We start from the raw sequence: 21,186 nt of genomic DNA, 5'->3' as shown, positions 1-21,186 counted from the left end.
AGGCCTGGCCCTCACAGTCGGGTGGGCCTGAGCAGCTGAAGACCTCAGTAGAATCCCCCTCCCCTCCACCCCAGCCCTCACTGGTGCCCCAGGCTCTCCTGCTGGTCAGAGTTCCTGATGCGGCCAGGGAGGAAGCCGTCCAGCCACCAAAGAAGAGAAGTCACACAGCGACTGGGCAGTCACTCTTCCCCAGGTGTCTGCACATCTGAAGGGGCCAGGTCCTGTGGTGGAAATCCGGATGGAGTACGGGGAAGAGTATTCAGGCGTGTACTGGGGGCAGGTGGGAGACGGTCCTCACTTTACTCACAAGTGTAGCTGCTGTACCTTCTAACTAAAGTGGGGGCCAGGCATGGTGACTCACACCTGTAATCCCAGCACTTTGGGAGGCTGAGGTGGGTGGATCAGGATCACCTGAGGTCAGGAGTTCGAAACCAGCCTGGCCAACATGGTGAAACCCTATCTCTACTAAAAATACAAAAAATTAGCTGGGTGTAGTGGCTGATGCCTGTAATCCCAGCTATTTGGAAGGCTGTGGCAGAAGAATCGCTTGAACCCCTGGAGGTGGAGGTTGCAGTGAGCTGAGCTCACGCCTGGGCAACAGAGCAACGCTCTGTCTCAAAAAAAAAAAAAAAAAAAGATAAATAAATAAATAAAGGTGTGCCCGTGCAGGCTACTCATGTGTGGAGCCCCATGGCTGGTGCTTTAGGGGCACGGCGAAGCTGTGTGGGCAGGGCGGGATATGGGAGAATCAGCCCAGCTCATTGACTCCATCGAGATTCCTTGCTGTGCCACCTGCCACCCCACCACCCCAAGGGCCTGGGTTCTCACCCACCGCTGCCCAGGGCTGACCGTCTTTGTGCCCTCTGGGATGGGGGAGTGTTGTCCTGCCTCCTAGGGGCTGGACTGGGGTGACTCTGAGTGGAAAGGCTCTCCTGACTTCCCTGGTGGATGTGGGGACAGGTAGAGGGGCTGGCTTCAGACCTTCCCTCACCCTGTTTTCTGCAGACCCCTCGTAAGTGGTGTCATTGGCTGGTGGCACCCCCAGTTACTGGCTGCAAATGGGTGGGTTGAGGGACTTGGATCTTCTGCTGGCCTCAACTGTCATGGAGTACACCACTGTCCTGGGAGCCTGGCTGGGACCTGCAGTCTGCACCTCAGTTTTCCGGGCCATTTCCCCAGCCCCTCCGTGGTCAAATGATCAGAGAGATCCCACGCCTTCTGTGTGCCCAGAAGCAAGGGACTGAATGTCCTTGCATCTGTCCCACATACCGTCTGGCCAGTCTAGGAATCCATGATCACCGATCCTGCCCCACAATAGGATGGGGAAACGCTCCCTGCCCAGGGTCACATAGCAAGGCTCTGCCCAAACATCTGGGTGTCCCCTTGGGCCTCAAGGTGGGAGATGGGGTCTAAAGTGGGTTTCTGTCCTCCTCTCCCAACCCGCACCCCCGAGCCCCCACTTCTGGGGGCTCTGCAGGGTGACCGAGGACTTTGTTCCTGGGAACAGTACAGATATGAGGGCGGTAGGCCTCCCATGGCTGCTGGTCTCAGCCAGGCCAGGGCAGTCCCCATGCCTGCTGCAGGGGGCCCAGGAAGGCCATCCAGCCCTGTGGGGTCCCAGCTCTCATCTCAGTCACCAACATTGTTTGCAGCCCTTACCCACCTTCCTGCAACCTTTTGGGTCTTAAAAAATGGTTTTATTTCTTAAAGACAAAAGCTTTTTGGTTTTAATACACAAACTAAATGAGGTCCTTGGCAGGCTTCCACCTTCCGGCCCAACCCCTCCAAGGGTTGTCGGCTGCAGTCTCTGGCGGCCGAGGACAGAAGAGCTGGGCCCGGCTGCGGGGGCCTCAACAGCCTCGCGGGCTCAGGAGTCCAGGCTGGAGAGACGGGCCAGGAGAGCCCATCCAGGAGAAGGTCACTTCCTGGGCGTCTGCCTCTTTTTCTGTTGCTGTCCACCCAGGGAGGTGGCTGGGTCCTGGTGGGACTGGACGTCAGTTCACCGTAGGCACCTGGCTGTGGTGCAGGCTGAACTCCTTGGCCTTGAGACGGAGGCTGGCGATGCTGTTGGCCATGTTGACCCCCGGGGTTGCAGGGCCTGAGCTCCCAGGGCTGTAGGGTGGCACTGTGCTGGGGGTGACATGAGACACAGGACACATGGGTGCGGGTGGCTTCTGGGTGTCAGTGTTCGACCCCAGCCTCTGGTCCTGCCACCCCCCTCCTTAGCTTGCTCTCCTGGGCAGACTTCACCCAGGATTGGGGGTGGTTTGGAGCTGCAGGGTTTGGGCAGGAGTCAGAAGTCCGCCCAGCTTGGTGCTGGGACACAGGAGTCTCCCTGTGAACCATGAGCTTCCTGAGGGTGGGGCCTGGGTGGGTCCTGTTGCTCCCCTCCATGAGTACCCTGGGCCTGGCTCACAGCAGGAGGGAGGTAGAATGAACAGGCACCTGAATTTAAGGATGCCCCTTGGGGCCCAGCATGGTAGCTCACGCCTGTAATCCCAACACTTTGGGAGGCTGAGGTGGATGGATCACCTGAGATCAGGAGTTCGAGACCAGCCTGGCCAACATGTTGAAACCCAGTCTCTACTAAAAATACAAACAATTAGCTGGGCGTGGTGATGGGCACTTGTAATCCCAGCTACCTGGGAGGCTGAGGCAGGAGAATTGCTTGAGCCTGGGAGGCGGAGGTTGCAGTGAGCCGAGATTGCACCACTGCACTCCAGCCTGGGTGACAGAGTGAGACTCTGTCTCAAAAATAAATAAATAAATAAGGATGCCCCTTGGTTTTCCTGCCCCATGTAAGGATGAACAGGGAGGGAAGTCAGGAGGGCGGTGAAGCCTAAGATCCCTCAAGCCGACCCACAAAATCCCTGTCCCCCTGCAGGACTATGGCTCCAGCAGAGCCACCCTCACAGCCCAAGGAGCAGATGGTGCTTCTGGAGCCGTGGGGTATGGTGGCCCGACTCTTGAGCACCTCCTGCCCACCTTGTCAGTCTTTCCAGCTTTGAGTCAGACAAAACTGCCCCAGAACTTGGCTCTGGGCCCCAGCCATGCCCACGGGCCAGGGAGACCATTTCCTCAGCCCTCCCAGCCTCAGTTTCTCTCCTGGAGGGTTGACACAGGGCACTGGGGCCCCCGTGCCAGCCTAGGAATCTTCCTGCAGGTTTTCTGTTCCCCCAGGGTGATGCCTGTACTTTGCTCCCCCTCCAGATAGGCCTGTTTTCTCCCGGCTCCAGGCACGCATGCTTGCACACTCCTTGGCACACGCAGGCACGTGCATGCACACTCACAGTCATGTGTGGACACATGCACATTGACACACACACGCAAACTTACAACATGCGCGTGCAGGTGCTCGTGAACACCCACTCACGGGCACACTTGCCACACATCACTTGGTGTGTACCCCAGATCCCAGGGGTCGTGGACAACATTCAAGCTCTCTCCAGACCCTCAGAGTCCAGGCTGGAAAAGCCTCTCTGGAATTCCCCCAGCTGCCCCCTCCCGGCCTAAAGGTGTTCCCGCTCTCACCTGTAGGGGGAGGAGGCTGTCCAGGAGAGATAATCTGGACTCAGGGCAGTGGGCCGGGGAGCCACGGGCTGCTCGATGGCGGCCTCCTGGCTGTAGGACTTGAGCAGCGAGGCGGAGCGGCTGGCCAGCATGGCCCTTTCGTTCCTGCGGAACTTGGCGCGGCGGTTCTGAAACCAGACCTGTGGGTGGGAGGGTGAGCAGGGTGCAGCATGGGCAGGGGGGACCCAAGTCCTTTTGGACCTGGGTGTGTGCCTGCTCTGTCACCAGCCCTGGGCTGGCAGCGTCACCTCTCTGAATCTCAGTTTTTTCATCTGTAGAATGGGGATGACAAATGACGCCTGCTGCTGGGTGTGTGTTGGAGAATGAGAACACCAATAAATGAAGGAATGAATGGAGGGGCACTCGGCCACTGGGAGTGAGGTGCTTGCTGAGCCCTCGGCCACTGGGAGTGAGGTGCTTGCTGAGCCCTCGGCGGGAGAGGTGCTTGCTGAGCCCTCGGCGGGAGAGGTGCTTGCTGAGCACTCGGCTCAGTGCTGGCATAGAGTAAGAACTTGAAACTGGAAAAGGACTTCTTTATCAGAACCCTTTGTGCCAGGCATTGCTCTAAGCACTTTACGAAAACTTATTTTTATTTATTTGTTTATTTATTGAAACAGGGTCTCGCTCTGTCACCCAGGCTGGAGTGCAGTGGCGCAATCTTGGCTTACTGCAACCTCTACCTCCCGAGTTCAAGCGATTCTCCTGCCTCAGCCACCCAAGTAGTTGGGATTACAGGTGCACGCCAGCGCACCCAGATAATTTTTGTACTTTTAGTAGAGATGGGGTTTCATCATGTTGGCCAGGCTAATCTCAAACTCCTAGCCTCAAGTGATCCACCCGCCTCAGCCTCCCAAAGTGCTGGGATTACAGGCATGAGCCACTGTGCCTGGCTGCTTTATGAAAATTTTAACTCTAATTCTTGAAGGACCCCTATAGCAAAGACCTATGTGATCCTTATTTTCCAGGGAGGCAGGAGCCTGCAGCACAGAGAGCTTAAATTACTTGCTCAAGGTCACACAGCCAATAAGTGACAGGGCGGGGATTTGAACCCCCATCCTCCTGGCCTCAGATGCTCCTGCTCTTAAACACCCCTCCTGGGCAATTGTGTAATCCTGGGAGAACAGTGTCTGGGCGCTCCCAGGCGCACGCTCCTACGGGAGGCCCGGGACTGAGCGCTCACCTGGACGCGCGCCTCGCTGAGGTTGACGCGCCGGGCTAGCTCCTCGCGCACAAAGGCGTCGGGGTAGTGCGTGCGCTCGAACACGCGCTCCAGCGCCTGCAGTTGGCTGCTGTTGAACGTGGTACGGTTCCGCCGCTGCTTCTTCTTCCGCTTGGCGGCGCTACCGCGCCCCGGGCTGGGACACTCACCTGTGCGGGGGGGGCGGGCGGGAAGATGGTCAGCAGGGCGGCCAGTGGCTACCTCACGGTTCAGCCCCCAACTCCGCAGTTTGCTCTGAGTGCTTTAGTGCCTTCCTCTGAAGAGGGATGGTCCAGCCCCGCAGCCCGGAATGCATTCCTTTAATTCACTCCCTCATTCCTTCCGGCATCCACCCATCCATTCACTCTTCAACACATACTTACTGAGCACCTACTATGTGGCAGGCCCAGTGCCAGACTCCGGGGAGATAATGGTGAACAAAAGCAGCCACACCCCTGCCCTGCGGAAACCCCAGTCTGAGCCAATTGAGATGGGACCACGGCAAGAGCCCTGGGGACAGGTGTCCCCTCCACCAGGGACAAGTGACCTGCTCAAGGAGGGCCCAGGAAACACCTGACTGTCCTCAGCACCCGGCCCAGGCTGTGGGGCATGGCACATTCTGCATGGACACCTGTTGCTGACGTGTAATAATAATAATATGTCATAAAGAGCAGTGGGAGTCAAGGCTCAGGACCCACAGATTCTAGGAAGCTCCCAGGAGCCCTAAGATAGGTGTCGCGATCCTCATCACTCCTAAGGAGGAAGAGTCAGAGAGGCTATGGTCTCGGACCCAAGCCCAAGGGCCCAGTGGAGTCATTGTTGGGGGAGGGTTCTGAATCCACCAATCGGGTACCAGAGTCCTCATCCTCTCCTATTTAGCCAATCAGGCAGCTGTTGAGAGCAGCCTTCTTTCCAGAGGGCCTACTAAGCCAGAGCTGTGCTGGAGCTGGGGAGAGACGAACCAGACGGATTCATCAGCAGGAGAGGCAGGCCCCGAATAAGCTTTGGTGGGGCCGTGAGGTGGGTCAGGGGCAGGTGTGGGCCAGGGCATGGGAGGATGCTCAGCTCTGGTGGGGATGAGGAGCTGGCCGCGAGGCCCCTCAGGAGAGGTGCAGCTTGCAGAGGGTTTGAAGGATCCCCAAGAGTTCTCCCATCCGCCAGAGAGTGAGGGAGGGTGTCCAGCCAAGGCCCAGCAGGGGTGGTGGAAGATCCCAGCAGCAGACCTGACCGAGGGTGGCACTGGCCTGTGGTACAGAACTAGCAGTTCTGGTAAGGAGGGTCCAGCAGAACCCTGGGGAGGTCCTGGGGTGGCAACCTCTGGGCCCAGCCTGTACCTGGGGGGACGGGGTGGGGCATCCAGCTACCGTTTCCGCATTTAAACTTTATCCAGGGGCCAAACCTCTGACCTTTCATCCTCTAGGGCCCAGCCTACTGGCCACTCCTCCAGGGCGCCCTCTCGATCCTGAGTCCACGTGGAACCCCCTTCCCTCCAGCACTTAGAATGAACCAATGCTGCCCGTTCAGCACCTCCCTGTGTATCTGATTTTCTCATTAAAAATGTCTATTTTAATAACCAGGTAACCACACTGGTTGTCACAGTAACAGATTCAAACAACACAGATGGGTATAAAGTAAAACAAAATACTTTCCCCTCCCCTATCCCACTCCCCACATTTTCTTTCTTTTTTATTTTTTAATTAATTTTTTTTTTTTTGAGGTGGAATCTTGTTCTGTCCTCCAGACCAGAGTACAGTGGCATGATCTTGGCTCACTGCAAACTCTGCCTCCGGGGTTCAGGTGATTCTCATGCCTCAGCCTCTCGAGTAGCTGGTATTACAGGCGCCCACCACCATACCTGGCTAATTTGTGTATTTTTAGTGGAAACAGAGTTTCACTATGTTGGCCAGGCTGGTCTCGAACTCTTGACCTCAAGCCATCTGCCCGCCTCGGCCTCCCAAAGTGCTGGGATTACAGGTGTGAGCCACCATGCCGGCCCCACTGCCCACATTTTCTAAGATTACAAATACAAGTTTAAAATGGCCAGGCGTGGTGGCTTACACCTGTAATCCCATCACTTTGGGACGCTGAGGCAGGTGGATCACTTGAAGCCAGGATTTTGAGACCAGCCTGGGCAACATAGTGAAACCCTATCTCTACTGAAAAAAAAAAAAGAAAAAAAGAAAAGAAATTAGCCAGGCATGGTCGCAAGCGTCTGAAATCCCAGCTACTCCAGAGGCTGAGGCACAAGAATCACTTAAATGCAGGAGGCGGAGGTTGCAGTGAGCCAAGATTACGCCACTGCACTCCAGCCTGGGTGACACAGCGATATTCTGTCTCAAAAATAAATCAATAGAAGTTTAAAATAAAAAAATTGACAAGCACACACTGGGGCTTCAACTTGCCTCTTTTTTTTTTTTTTTTTGAGACGGAGTCTCGCTCTGTCACTCAGGCTGGAGTGCAGTGGCCGGATCTCTGCTCACTACAAGCTCCGCCTCCCGGGTTTACGTCATTCTCCTGCCTCAGCCTCCCGAGTAGCTGGGACTACAGGCGCCCGCCACCTCGCCCGCCACCTCGCCCAGCTAGTTTTTTTTGGTATTTTTTAGTAGAGACGGGGTTTCACCACTTTAGCCAGGATGGTCTCGATCTCCTGACCTCGTGATCCGCCCGTCTCGGCCTCCCAAAGTGCTGGGATTACAGACTTGAGCCACCGCGCCTGGCCGCCTCTTTTTATTTAATAATATTCTGGATACTCTTCCATCTCAGTGAAACAAACCTAACCATCTTTATTGTGATTGTTTTTCCAAAACGTATTTTCCCTCTTGTTCCCTCTCCCCTACCTTCAGGAACCATTTTAAGAGTGAGTTTTTCCTTTATCCCTCCAGCATTGCTTTTTGCAAATATAACAAAATATGTGTAATATTTTCTCCCTTTCTTCTATCAAAAGAAAGCATAGCAGCCGGGCATGGTGGCTCATGCCTGTAATCCCAGCATTTTGGGAGGCCGAGGCAGGTGGATCACCTGAGGTCAGGAGTTCAAGACCAGCTCGGGCAACACGGCAAAACCCCATTTCTACTAAAAATACAAAAATTAGCCAAGTGTGGTGGCATATGTCTGTAATCCCAGCTACTTGGGAGGCTGAGGCAGAAGACTCACTTGAACCTGGGGGTTGTAAGTTGCTGTGAACCAATATCATACCACTGCACTCCAGCCTGGGCAACAGAGTGGGACTCTGTCAAGAAAAGGAAAGAAAGAAAGAGAGAGAGAGAGAAAGGAAGGAAGGAGAGAGAGACACAGAGAGAAAGAAAATAGCATGTACTGTTCACTTTTTGCCTCACCTAAAGATATTTCCCAGGGATTCTACCATTCAGCACACCGGAGCCCACCACGTTCCTTTTCACAGCTGCATAGCAGTCTGCTGTGCGATTCTGCTGTTTATTCAACCAGAGCCCTATTGATGGGCATTTGGAGGGTTTCCAATCTCTTGGAACTAGAAGAATGCCACAGTGCATGACCTCATGCAAATATGGTTTTCTATTTTTGCCAGTGCATATTTAGGACAGATTCCTAGAAGTGGAATTTCTGGGCCAATGAGTGAATGCCAGATGTGGCCAAACTCCCCCGTATGTCTCGTCTTATTTTGCGTTCCCACGGCCAGGTTTGGGGCGATGTGTTTTGCCTACAGTTTAGCCAACAGAAGAGCTTTGCATTTTAGTCCATACCTTGTATTTTTGTTTCCCCAGTTACATGTTCCCATGTTACACCTGATGTTGTTTGCACAGTACTGAGCATTTGTTCAGTGAACTGTTACTGAGCTTCTGGAACATGCCAAGCCCAGTGATGGCTACTGCTTAATATCTGCTTTTAATCAGTTCCCAGGTTAGGGAGGTTTACTGACTCTTGAGCAACCAACTGATTTGATGTAAGGTTAAATTGTTCCATGAGACTGTAAATGAGTCTGTGTGTGTGTGTGTGTGTGTGTGTGTGTGTGTGTAGGGTTGTCAGACAGGAATCAAGGAGGTGTCTGGGAGAAAGATGACCCTGAAGCAGCATTTGGAACACTGCTTCTCAACCAAGGGCTATTTTTCCCCATGAGACATTTATGATCATTAGGACTGGGGAAGGGGTGCTACTAGGATCTAATGGTAAAGAGGCCAGGAACACTGCTAAATATTTTATTTTTTGAGACAGGGTCTCCCTCCATCGCCCAAACTGGAGTGCGGTGGTGCAATAGTAACACACTGCAGCCTCGACCTTCTGGGCTCAAGCAATTCCCCCACCTCAGCCTCCCAAGTAGCTGGGACTACAGGTGCCTGCCACCATGCCCAGCTAATTTTTCTTTTAATATAGAGATGAGGTCTTACTATGTTGCCAAGGCTGGTCTTAAACTCCTGACCACAATCCTCCTGCCTCAGCTTCCCAAAGTACTGGGCGTGAGCCACCACGCTTGGCCTTGCTAAATATCTTTCCATACAGGCTCCCATGTCAATGAATTATTTTGTCCAAAATGTCAGTAGTACTGAGGATGAGAAACCCTGGTTTAGAGGGATGACTAGGAGGTTATGTTCAGCAGTTTCCCCCTTTGGGAAATACTTGCAAACACACGGGACCAGGTGGGGGCTGGGGGGCAGTGGTGAGGGAGCACGCGGTGGCCCTGCGCGAGCTGTTCTCATTGCCGGGACCGCTTCACTCTTCACTCTTCAAGCAAAGGTGAGGATGGATGAGAATGTCTGCTGCCTGTGGATGTCTTTCCACCCCCACCGCCTCGATGAGGAAGAAACTTTAAACCGAAACAAGAGCTCTTGCGCTGAAAACTGGGTGGTGATCAATAGCCTGAAAGCAGGGATGGAAGCTTCTGGAAAGCCCGTCATTGCAGGGGTGATTTCCAACCCCCTTTCAGGCAATTCCTCTTGGGCACACACCCAACACAGGAGGCATTTCAGCCAAAAAAGGAGACATTTTCGGGAAGTTTCTGAGCAATTCAAACCTGGGGGTGTTTAAATGAAAACCATTTTGCAGCCTTCGCCTCGCCGAGCGAGCGCCTGAAGAAACAGCTCCACTTTCATGCCAGTTAAGCTGTGTGGCGACGTGGAGCCAAAACCCTCACGCAAAGGCATTTACCCCAACCCCAGCCAGCCCCAGACCGCCCCCAACACCGGCTGGCGTCCCCACTGCTTCCCAAGTCAGCTCTGCCCAGGGTCGTGCCAAGGCAGCTGTGATGTGATGCGCTCAGCCAGAGCCAGTTGGGCCAGGAGTGGTGCCAAGTGCTCCACGTGTGGCCACCCACCATCCCCTGCATCCACCCTAGGAGGCACTGTGCCATATTATTTTATTACTTTTTTAAATTTTATTTTTGAGACAGAGTATCCCTCTGTCCCCCAGGCTAGAGTTCAGTGGCGCGATCTTGGCTCACTGCAACCTCTGCCTCCTGGGTTGAAGCGATTCTCCTACCTCAGCCTCCCGAGCAGCTGGGATTATAGGCTGGAGTGCAGTAGCACGATCTCGGCTCACTGCAACTTCCGGCTCCTGGGTTCAAGCGATTCTCCTACCTCAGCCTCCCGAGTAGCTGTGAGTACAGGCGTCCGCCACATGCCTGGCTACTTTTTTTGTATTTTTAGTAGAGATGAGGTTTCACCATGTTGGCCAGGCTGGTCTCGAACTCCTGACCTCAGGTGATCCACCGGCCTTGGCCTCCCAAAGCGCTAGGATTATAGGCATGAGCGACCAACTGCATCATTTTACACACAGGGAAACTGAAGCTGGGAGAGTGTCTTGCCCAAAGTCATACATCTGGGATTGAAATCAATGTCTGTTGGCCATGCACAGTGGTGGGGACCTGTAATTCCAGCTACTCAGGAGGCCGAGGCAGGAGAATCACTTGAACCCAGGAGGCAGAGGTTGCAGTGAGCTGAGATCATGCCACTGCACTCCAGTCTGGGCAACAAGAGTGACATTCCGTCTAAAAAAGAAGAAATCAGTGTCTGCTGGGAGGCTTGGCGAAGCCAAGGCTGCGAACCCCTCTTCACAGGGTTTCCTCCCTCTTCTACCTCGCTCCCAGGCTCCGCAGCGTAGGGGGCCTGTCACACGCTTGGTCCCAGCTCTCTGAACCCATGGGTGGGTGGGGTCAGGAGATGCCACGGTGGGAGGCCTCCAGCCTCACGTCACCCCTTCCATCTAAAGGAAGCCCTCACCCCTGGGAGGGTGTGGGAAGCAGCTTGCTGAAGGACACACCAAGCTGCTGTGAGGAGTTGAGTGTAGCTCAGTGCCAAGGACATAGTAATTGCTCAATAAATGTTCACCCCCTTAACATGATTGCTTTTGTGCAGCCAGCTTTGTATGAGAAGACAAGGACCTTCCTCCCAGCCTACAGCAGAAAGATGGGGCTGCACCCTGCCGTGGGCTGAGGCTGGGAAGGAACGCTGACGGGGAGAAGGACCCAGGCAGCACCTCCCGGGGGACCAGAACTCGAACCCACAGGTCTGGACTTAGCCGGGGGCTCTGGCGCTAGCCTCCGCCTCCGAGCGGATGTGCCGGATATGTCGCCCTAAGTTCCTGAACCACCTCCTGAGAAATGCATTGTGGTGGGCGTCTGTGTGCCTCTGGGGACTCCGGGCTTGGGCTTAAAGCATTTAGGAAATAAAGAAAATAAATACTCTCGAAGCCTCAGGCCATTGGCGCGGGGTCCCTGCCTTTTCACAGGGCCCCTCTCCTCCGGCCAGCAAGCCCTGGGTCTGCACTCTCCAAGGAGGGCTGTGCCCAGAGTTTCTTTTTGTTCAGGAAAAGTTCTGCTTTTCCCTGAGACTGAAACAAAGCATGAAACCGCCTCCCTTTGACCAGGCTGTTGAGCTGCTTTTGTGGAGGCCTGGATCCGGGAGAAGAGAAACAAGCTCAGATGGGGGAGGCCTGCCTCGCGCTCTCTCCTCCTTAAAACCAAAACGACATCGTCCCCGATTACATTACAATGAAAAAATGACTGGTGCACAGTTTTCTGCAATTAAATTATTTCACACGTACCATTTATTTGGCTGACTGGGGGCTAAAGACATTTAAAAACTCTGCTCTCAGCCAAATGACCAAGTGTTCCCACCGCCCTCCCCTGTGCCCGTGGTTTTTCTTATTCCGTGTAATTTAAGGGTCTAAATAGTCTGGAGGGAATTAACTGCAAATTCTTCCTAAGACAAATAAACTCAGCCTCTTCGTTCCTGCCTTTCTCAAGCTGTTGAGAGACACACTCTGTTTGTTTTTGCTTCAAATAGTCAGTTTGCGCCTGACCCCAGGGCTGAGGTGAGCTCCAACCCAAATAAATAACTTTTATTAATTAGCATTTATTCTGACCAAATAAGCAGCCCTCCCCACCACCCCCAACGTGATCTCTGCCAACAGGATCGCAAAAACAAACAACGGGTCCCTGGGACCTCGATGTGGATTTAACAAATTAACACTGGGCCTTCTCAGAGGAGCCTCAGAGCTGGAGAAATATTTACAGCTTGGAAACGTCTTAGGCAGGAAGTGGAGGTGGGGTAGGGTGGAGAGGCCGCGAGGCTTCAGTTTCCCCCTGGGATTTCTTGGTAGAGATTTGGGTTCCTTTGAAGGGCCCCTGGGAGAAGGGCTCAGGCAGGAACTCTGAAACCACATCCTTAGCCACTGCCTGGAAGCATCAGCAAGGACACAAGTGGCCCTGAGGGAGGCTTGAGGGACGATTCTTACCTCTCCCAGTAAGGAATGGAAGGCAGTACCGCCTAGTGGTTAAGGAGGTGGCCGGTCTGGGTCTGGCTCTCAGGCAGGTTCCCTTCAGGGAAGGGAGCACTCACCCCAGTCGGAGTGCCGGGGGTGAACCGTTAACCGCTCCCAGTCTCAAGAATCTCGCCTGAGGCCGGCACGGTGGCTCACGCCTGTCATTCCAGCACTTTGGGAGGCCGAGGCAGGTGGATTGCCTGAGGCCGGGAGTTTGAAACCAGCCTGGCCAACATGGTGAAACCCCGTCTCTACTAAAAGTACAAAAAATTTAGCCGGGTGTGGTGGTGTGTGCCTGTAATCCCAGCTACTCGGGAGGCTGGGGCATGAGAATTCCTTTAACCCGGGAGGCGGAGGTTGCAGTGAGCCAAGATCTTGTCACTGCACTCCAGCCTGGGCAACGAAGCAAGACTGTCTCCAAAAACAAAAAAAGAAAAAAAAAAGGGAGACAGAATATCACCTGAAAAATGGGAATAACAGGAGCTACCTCATTTAACCCTCAAAACAATCCAACACAGTTGGTCCCTAGTTCAATTTTACGTAGGAGGCACAGAGAGTTAAATGATATGCTGATGCCACATGGCCAGGAAAGGCCAGAACTGGGATTGAAACTCAGAGACCAGCACATAGTCCGGCGTCTTAGCCACTTCCCTACACTGCTGTCTGAGTCACCTCGGCATGGATAGCCAGCCCCAAGAGTCCCCCTGCCCAAGATCCTCACGGTGCTGGGATTCTGGGGGGGTCTCCCTGGTGGCTTAAGGGTAGATGGAACAACCAAAAGGAAGGAGGCTGAAGGCAACAGAAACATTCTTGGGGCTGCAGCACACGGCTTCAGGCATGCAGGCAGCAGGGCAGCGAGGATTAGAGACACATGCAGGCCTAGCCCCAAGCTTGTCCTTTGAGGGTGGGCCACAGTCAGGCTGGGCACAGAGAGAGCTCAACAACATTTGAAGACAGAAAAGAAGGAAGAGAAGAAGGGAGGATAGAGAAGAAACATGGTCCCTGGGGCCTTATGGAGAAGGATGCTGGGGCTGCTAGGCTATTCCAATCCCAGGAGTACAGCCCTGCCCCAGCCAGCACCCCGACCAAGGGGCTCAAGAGCTGACTTTCATTTGTTTTTTGAGATGGAGTGTCGCTCTGTTGCCAGGCTGGAGTGCAGTGGCGCAATCTCTGCTCACTGCAACCTCCCAGGTTCAAGCGATTCTCCTGCCTCAGCTCTCGAGTAGTTGGGACTACAGGTGTCCACCACCACGCTAACTGTTTGTATTTTTAGTAGAGATGGGGTTTCACCACGTTGGCCAGGATGGTCTCGTTCTCTTGACCTTGTGGTCCACCCACCTCGGTTTCCCAAAGTGCTGGGATTACAAGTGTGAGCCACGGCACCCGGCCAAGCTGGCTTTCAATCAGGCCAAGCTGGCCTCAGCCCCAGAAATTCAGGGACCAGGGGTAAGGCACAAAGGAGGGTCTCAGGTCCTCTAGTGCAAGTTACAAGGCACAGGTCCATCTTCACCTCAATGGACCATTGCTGGATGGGGCCATCTAGGGCACTCCAGTAGGCAGAGCCAGGGCAGGTGGCCTCAGGGCTGCACAGCCACTGTTCCAGGTCCCTGCCTCTTTGGGGTCACTGCTCGCATCACACACACCACGCCCTCTCACCATGGACCCCTGCCTGAGCTGGCAACGTCTCCTCCCTCTGTTGCTCACTTTCAGGTCTCAGCAGAGATGCTTCCTCCTCCCAGAAGCCATCCTGGACCCACAGCTCCCAGAAAGCCCTGTGCCTCTCCCATTGTAACTCTGTCACACTGTAGGGTAAGTGTGGGGTCATCGGTCCAGTAGGGGCTGGGACTTACTGTTTTCTGTCTCCTTGGAATGCATCACAGGGGGCCGGCACAGGGAACCTCTCATCAATCTGCGTTGAGTGTTGAGTGTTGAGTGAAGGAGGAGGCATGGGAACGGCCAGCTGAGCCTGCAGAGCCCGCCCTCCTGTGCAGGGGTCTAGGTTCCTCCCTTGGAGCCATGGAGGCCTGGTGAGGACACGTCCTCCGAGTGAGGAAGGGGCTGGGGGAGGCCAGCCACCACCAGCCACTGCCCTGCCACACTTTTAAGAATGTTTCACCTCATTAATTTTGAACAAAAACCCGTGACGCTGACACATTTTTATAGCTACCAGCCTGGAGAAGGAGAAACACATCCCGGGAAGGAAGGTGATGATGGAAGCCGCAGTGGGGTCCGAGGACAGGTCCCCAGGGGGCCCCATCCTATGGCTTCCCCAGGTCTCTGCACAGCACACAAGAGCAAGAGGCATGGGCCACCCCACCTGGGACTGCCGTGCTCTGACCTGCTCCCAGCCCTGGGGGCCGGTGGCCAGTGTGGCTGCAAGAATGGTGGCTAGTGTGGCCTCCGCAGGCTCAGAATGACCCTGGAGTTTGGAGGAGTCTAGAGGAGGTTCCCTCATGTCCCCCATAAACCTCAGCAGAGCCTTGCTTGGAGACAGTTGTGCGGTATCTGGGTCTCTCTGGGATCGGGAGCCTCACCCCTAAATCCATGACATGCACACATTTCCATGGGGCCACCAGACCCGCAAGAAACCCTAGCGGAGGGGCCAGTGACCCAGCAGAGCTGCCCCTGGCAGGGAGCACAAGCATCTTCCCACTTCTGGGCCTTGGTATCTGCTGTTCCCTCTAGCTAAGGCACCCTTCCCCCGTCCCCACTGCACCGGTTAAAGCTGACCCGGCCCTAGATTTCAGCCTACATGCCCTGCCCTGAGAGGCCTTCCCGGCTCCCAGACAAGCGCAGGTCTCCTTGTTACGGACTCCTAGGCCTTCTCCCTCTCCTGCACATCTGTAATTAACTAAAACAGAGAAATGACATGTTTTGGTTATCTGCTTCATGCCTGTCTATCCCACATTTGACTCCAAGATCAAGACGGGTAGCGATTGGGTTTTCCTTGTCAGTGCTGTATCCCCAGGACCAGGCAAGAAGTTTGGTTTCAAAAATATTTCTGGCCGGGCGCGGTGGCTCAAGCCTGTAATCCCAGCACTTTGGGAGGCCGAGACGGGCGGATCACGAGGTCAGGAGATCGAGACCATCCTGGCTAACATGGTGAAACCCCGTCTCTACTAAAAAATACAAAAAACTAGCCGGGCGAGGTGGCGGGCGCCTGTAGTCCCAGCTACTCGGGAGGCTGAGGCAGGAGAATGGCGTAAACCCGGGAGGCGGAGCTTGTAGTGAGCTGAGATCCGGCCACTGCACTCCAGCCTGGGCCACAGAGCCAGACTCCATCGCAAAAAAAAATAAATAAATAATAAAAAAATAAAAAATATTTCTGAATGAATGACTGTGTAAATGACGGAGTGGCTCACTCCAGAAAAGGATCTGAAATCTCAACTTCCAAAGCCAGGTCCCTTTATCTTCAAAAGGGCCAGACGATGGCTGTTAGATGTGACACCAAAAACACAAGCAACTAAAGCAAAAAAGATAAATGGAACTTCATGAAAGTTAAACAGTTTTGTAACTTTTATAACCATTAAGAAACTGGCCGGGCGCGGTGGCTCAAGCCTGTAATCCCAGCACTTTGGGAGGCCGAGACGGGCGGATCACGAGGTCAGGAGATCGAGACCACCCTGGCTAATACGGTGAAACCCCGTCTCTACTAAAAAATACAAAAAACTAGCCGGGCGACGAGGCGGGCGCCTGTAGTCCCAGCTACTCGGAGGCTGAGACAGGAGAATGGCGTGAACCCGGGAGGCGGAGCTTGCAGTGAGCTGAGAGCCGGCCACTGCACTCCAGCCTGGGCGGTAGAGCAAGACTCCGTCTCAAAAAAAAAAAAAAAAAAAAAAAAAAAAAAAAAAGAAACTGAAAAGACAACCCACAGAATAGAAAGGTTATTTACACATTACATATTTAGTAAGGGACTTACGTTTAGAAAATATAAAGAACCCTTACAGCTCAATAAAAAGACAAATAATCCCATTTTAAAATGAGTGAAGGATTTGAAAAGACATTTCTCTGAAGAAAATACACAAATGGCCAATAGGCACAAAGATGCTCAAGATCATCAGCCAGCAGGGAAGTGCAAATCAAAACCATGATGAGATAGATTTCACACCCACTCGGATGGTTAGAATCAAAAGACAAGACAACAGCCGCACATGGCGGCTCAGGCCTGTAAGCCCAGCACTTTGGGAGGCCGAGGCAGGTGGATTGCTTGAGGTCAGAAGTTCGAGACCAGCCTGACCAACATGGTGAAACTCTGTCTCGACTAAAAATACAAAAATTAGCCAGGCATGGTGGCAGGCTCCTGAAATCCCAGTTACTTGGGAGGCTGAGACAGGAGAATGGCTTGAACCTGGGAGGAGGAGGTTGCAGTAAGCCGAGATCACACCACTGCACTCCAGCCTGGGCAACAGAGCCTCCAGTAGGCAGAGCCAGGGCAGGTGGCCTGATAACACCAAATGTTGGCCAGGAAGTGGAGAAACTGGAACCCTCATCCACTGCTGGTGGGAATGCAAGGTACAGCTGCTGTGGAAAACAGTTTGGGAGTTGCTCACAAGGTAAAACACCGACTTACCATCTGACTCAGCAATTCTACTCTTAGGTACAGACCCAGGAGAAATGAAACATTTGTCCACACAAAAACCTGTACACAATGACATGTCCATAGCGGCATTTTTTTTTTTTTTTTTTGAGACATAGTCTCCCTCTGTCACCCAGGCTGGAGTGCAGTGGCACAATCTCGGCTCACTGCAACGTCCTCCTCCCGTGTTCAAGCGATTCTCCTGCCTCAGCTTCCCTGGTAGCTGGGACTACAGGCGCATACCACCGTACCAGGTTAATTTTTGTATTTTTAGTAGAGACGGGGTTTCATCATGTTGACCAGGCTGGTCTTGAACTTCTGACCTCAGGTGACCCACTAGCCTTGGCCTCCCAAAGTACTGGGATTACATGCATGAGCCACCACGCCTGGCCATAGCGGCATTATTTATTATAGCCAAAAAGTGAGAGCAACCCACATGTCCCTCAACTGGTGAATGAATAAATAAAATGTGGTCCATTCATACAATGGAATAGTATTCAGCATCAAAAATAAAAATAGTATTCAGCAATAAAAATAAATGAAACATTTAGAGAGGGTAACTGTGGATTAACCTTGAAAACATGATGCTAAATCAAAGAAGCCAGCCAGAAGGGAATATATGGTGCATGATTTCTTTTATTTATTTATTTATTTGAGACAGAATCTCACTCACTATGTCGCCCAGGCTGGAGTGCAGTGGCGCCATCTCAGCTCACTGCAACCTCTGCCACCTGGGTTCAAGCCATTCTTCTGCCTCAGCCTCCCCATTAGCTGAGATTACAGGTGCCCACCACCATGCCTGGTTAATTTTTGTATTTTTAGTAGAGATGAGGTTTCACCATGTTGGCCAGACTAATCTCGAACTCTTGACCTCAAGTGATCTGCCTGCCTGCGCCTCCCAAAGTGCTGGGATTATAGGCTTGAGCCACCGCGCCAAGCCCTAGTGCATGATTTCTTTTATATGAAATGTCCAGAATAGGCAAATCCACAGAGATGGGAAGTAGACTGGCAGTTGCTGGAGCTGGGGGGACGGCAGTGAGGATGCTGGAGAGCAACAGCTAAAGCGTGCAGGGCTTCTTTTGGGGGTGTGAAAATGTTTTAACATCGATTGTGATGGTGGTTGTACAACTGAATACTAAAAAATCACTGGACTGCACATTTTATCTTTTTTATTAAATTTTACTTTTTGAGAGGGTCTTGCTCTGCATCAGGTTGGAGTGAAGTGTTGCAATCATGGCTCACTGCAGCCTTGAACTCCTAAGCTCAAGTGATCCTACCACCTCAGCCTCCCCAGTAGCTGAAACTACAGGCATGCGCCACCATGCTCAGTTAATTTTTTTTTTTTTTAGATGGAGTTTCGCTCTAAAAAAGCCTGTTGCCCAGGCTGGAGTGCAGTGGCGCGATCTCAGCTCACTGCAACCTCCGCCTCCCAGGTTCAAGCGATTCTCCTGCCTCAGCCTCCCAAGTAGCTGGGATTACAGGCACATGCCACCACGCCCGACTAATTTTTGTATTTTTAGTAGCGACAGGGTTTCACCATGTTGGCCAGGCTGGTCTTGAACTCCTGACCTCAAGTGATCTGCCCACCTCAGCCTCCCAAAGTGCTGGGATTACAGATGTGAGCCACCGCATCCGGCCCTGGACTGCGCACTTTAAATGGGTGATTGTATAGTATGTGAAATACACGAAATAAAATCATTCCTAAGAACACACAGAAAAAGGAGGGAGGGTTGAGAGAAGCATTGAGATTGGAGAGAATGGCAAACAAAGGATATCTCCTGAGTCTCTGGGGGTGCCACAGGTAGTGGAGTGACAGGGGGTGAGGAGTGAGGTGGGCTGGGGTGCCAGGGAGGCCCCAAGAGACCAGGGGCCTCTGGGTTAGGGTCTTTGGGGAACCCTCAGTGACAGAGCCAGCAGGAGTGGCTCTTGAACTCCTGACCTCAGGTGATCCACCTGCCTCAGCCTCCCAAAGTGCTGGGATTACAGGCATCAGCCACCGTGCCCAGTCAGGAGTGGCTCTCACACAGACTGTCCCCATGTGGCTCTGTCACAGCAGCAGGCTCATGGTAGAGGGGAGCCAGAGTTGGGGGCAGGTGAGGCCAAAAGTTCTTCTGAGCCCAGGAGCCTTGAGAAAAGGGGTCTTCAGGGCCAGGCACAGTGGCTTGCGCTTGTAATCTCAGCACTTTGGGAAGCCGAAGCGGGCAGATCACCTGAGGTCAGAAGTTCAAGACCAGCCTGGCCAACATGGTGAAACCCGGTCTCCACTAAAGATAGCCAGGTGTGGTGGCACCTGCCTGTAATCCCATACTTGGGAAGCTGAGGCAGGAGAATCGCTTAAACCTGGGAGACGGAGGTTGCCGTGGGCCGGGATCGAGCCAGTGTACTCCATTTGCCTCCTGTTCACAGGCAATCAAAGGGTCAGGGGGGCTAAGGCCAGATGCAGCCAAGCGACTCTGAGGCCCTGGCTCCCCAGTGTGGCCCTAACAGGAGCCTCCCCCTCATATCCCTCAGTCCCTGAGTTTTGGTGCCTGACTACCTCCCTCTGCACTAGGAGTCAGGGGTCCGAAGTCCAGCTCAGTCTCTCCTCTACTCCTGAGACCCCAACACCAAGCTCCAAAGAGTGGGGGCACCTGCTGGAATGGGGTGCGGGGTGGGTGGGAGGCACGGAGTCACCCAGAAGGAAGGGGAGCAGCCCTCTGCTCGCGATTTGGTCTAAGAGAGGGGTTCCTGTCTGTTCTGTCTGGTTTTAATCTAAGGTTGATGGCCAAATGCCAGGTTTATTGTAAAGCCTACATTTTAATAAGGGGCTGGTATCGGGAGGAAAGCTGCCCTCGTTAACTGTTTCCAGACCACGATGAAGTTTTCTGCTTAGGGCTCAAGGTGGGGTTTTCTCTCCCATTTAAGAGCTCCTGGGCCTCCCAAAGCCTGGAGCCAGTTGGGAACCTGGGGTGAGGGCTGAGGCCCGGGCACAAAGACGTTCTGATTTCGTGTGGCTTGGTTTTGTGACAAACCTGCAAACGGCTCTGCGGTCTCAAACTTGTCATTCTTGTCCTCTCAAGGACTCAGGGTCTGAAGGGATCTTAGAGATCATCTGTCAAGGCCCCTCATTTTGCTGATAGGAAAACTGAGGCCTGCAGGAGCAGTGACTTGGCCATGCGCTCACAACAAGGCAGTAGGTCCCCAAGATCTGACCGCTGAGATGTGATGCCTACACATGCCCTTCCTTCCTGCTCCCATCTCTGTTCCCGGGTTTCCTGGGAGGATGCAGGAGAGAATGTTCCCGATGTAGCAACTGGGTTACAGGGGCTACCAGCAGCCCACCCAGACAGCAAACTCCTGCCTCCCCTGAGCATCTGAGAATGAGAAAAACTGCCCCATGTGTCCTCAGACAAGAGGTGTCTCCTCTTGCATTTCTTGGTTTCACCATTTGTATTAGGACAAAACAGTATCTCTCCCTCCCTCTCAGGTGGCGCAGCGAGGATGGCACGGCCCAGGGCTCTCCCAAGGGCATGCTCAACGTGGTGCTCCAGAAATGACAGCTAACCCCACTGTTATTTGTCCCACATGAAGGCTAGGCCTGGCCTGCTGGTTCTTCCCCATTTGAATCATGAATCCCCCTTGAGAACTCTGAGGAACTCTACAAACCCTTCCCTAGAAAAACACAGGCGTGCAGAAAAGTTTGCATGCAATGTTGTGGGGAGAGGTGGTTCACACACTTTGAATCCTGTCCACAGACCCCACCCTAAAGCACCAGCTCCATGGAAGAGTTCTCTCTGCCCTGGAAGAACCTGCCCTTCGGCCCCATCTTGGGGTCCCCTGGCCAGCCCTTCATGGCGAGCAGCCCAGACAAGGGCAGTGCCTGAGAGGCTGACGGGACCTGCCGTGACCCTGGCTCTGGGCAGTGCTGCGTTCCCAGAGAGGCCCAACTTTAAACATCGCTGGAGGTTTCTATGACCCATTTGTGAGTTCCGGGCAGTGCTGGAAAATGTGAGTCTGAGCCTCGCTCGGCGAAGCTCCAAGGGCGTCCTGAGTGTTTCTGCCGCGCCCCTCACCGCAGCGTGGGACTGTGGTGAGGCGAGAAGGGCTTCTTCTTCCACACCCTTAATTTTTT

The 21,186-nt window shown here is 53.5% G+C and overlaps 1 protein-coding gene across 1 annotated transcript in view; it reads right to left on the bottom strand.

Moving 5' to 3' along the window:
* Positions 1-1,675: 1,675 nt before the first annotated feature.
* The window catches only part of PRRX2 (paired related homeobox 2), a 57,728-nt gene continuing 38,217 nt past the window's right edge, over positions 1,676-21,186 (bottom strand). The window contains exons 2-4 of the mRNA XM_033193662.1: positions 4,751-4,938; positions 3,532-3,710; positions 1,676-2,130 (exon numbers count right to left, since the gene is read on the bottom strand). Coding sequence (XP_033049553.1) covers positions 1,995-2,130; positions 3,532-3,710; positions 4,751-4,938 — 503 coding nt within the window. The 3' untranslated portion in view covers positions 1,676-1,994. The remainder of the gene's footprint in view (positions 2,131-3,531; positions 3,711-4,750; positions 4,939-21,186) is intronic.

The sequence above is a fragment of the Trachypithecus francoisi genome, unplaced genomic scaffold, assembly GCF_009764315.1.
Source record: "Trachypithecus francoisi isolate TF-2019V2 unplaced genomic scaffold, Tfra_2.0 Contig01585, whole genome shotgun sequence".
Lineage (NCBI taxonomy): Eukaryota > Metazoa > Chordata > Mammalia > Primates > Cercopithecidae > Trachypithecus > Trachypithecus francoisi.
This window is presented reverse-complemented; position numbering and strand designations above follow the sequence as displayed.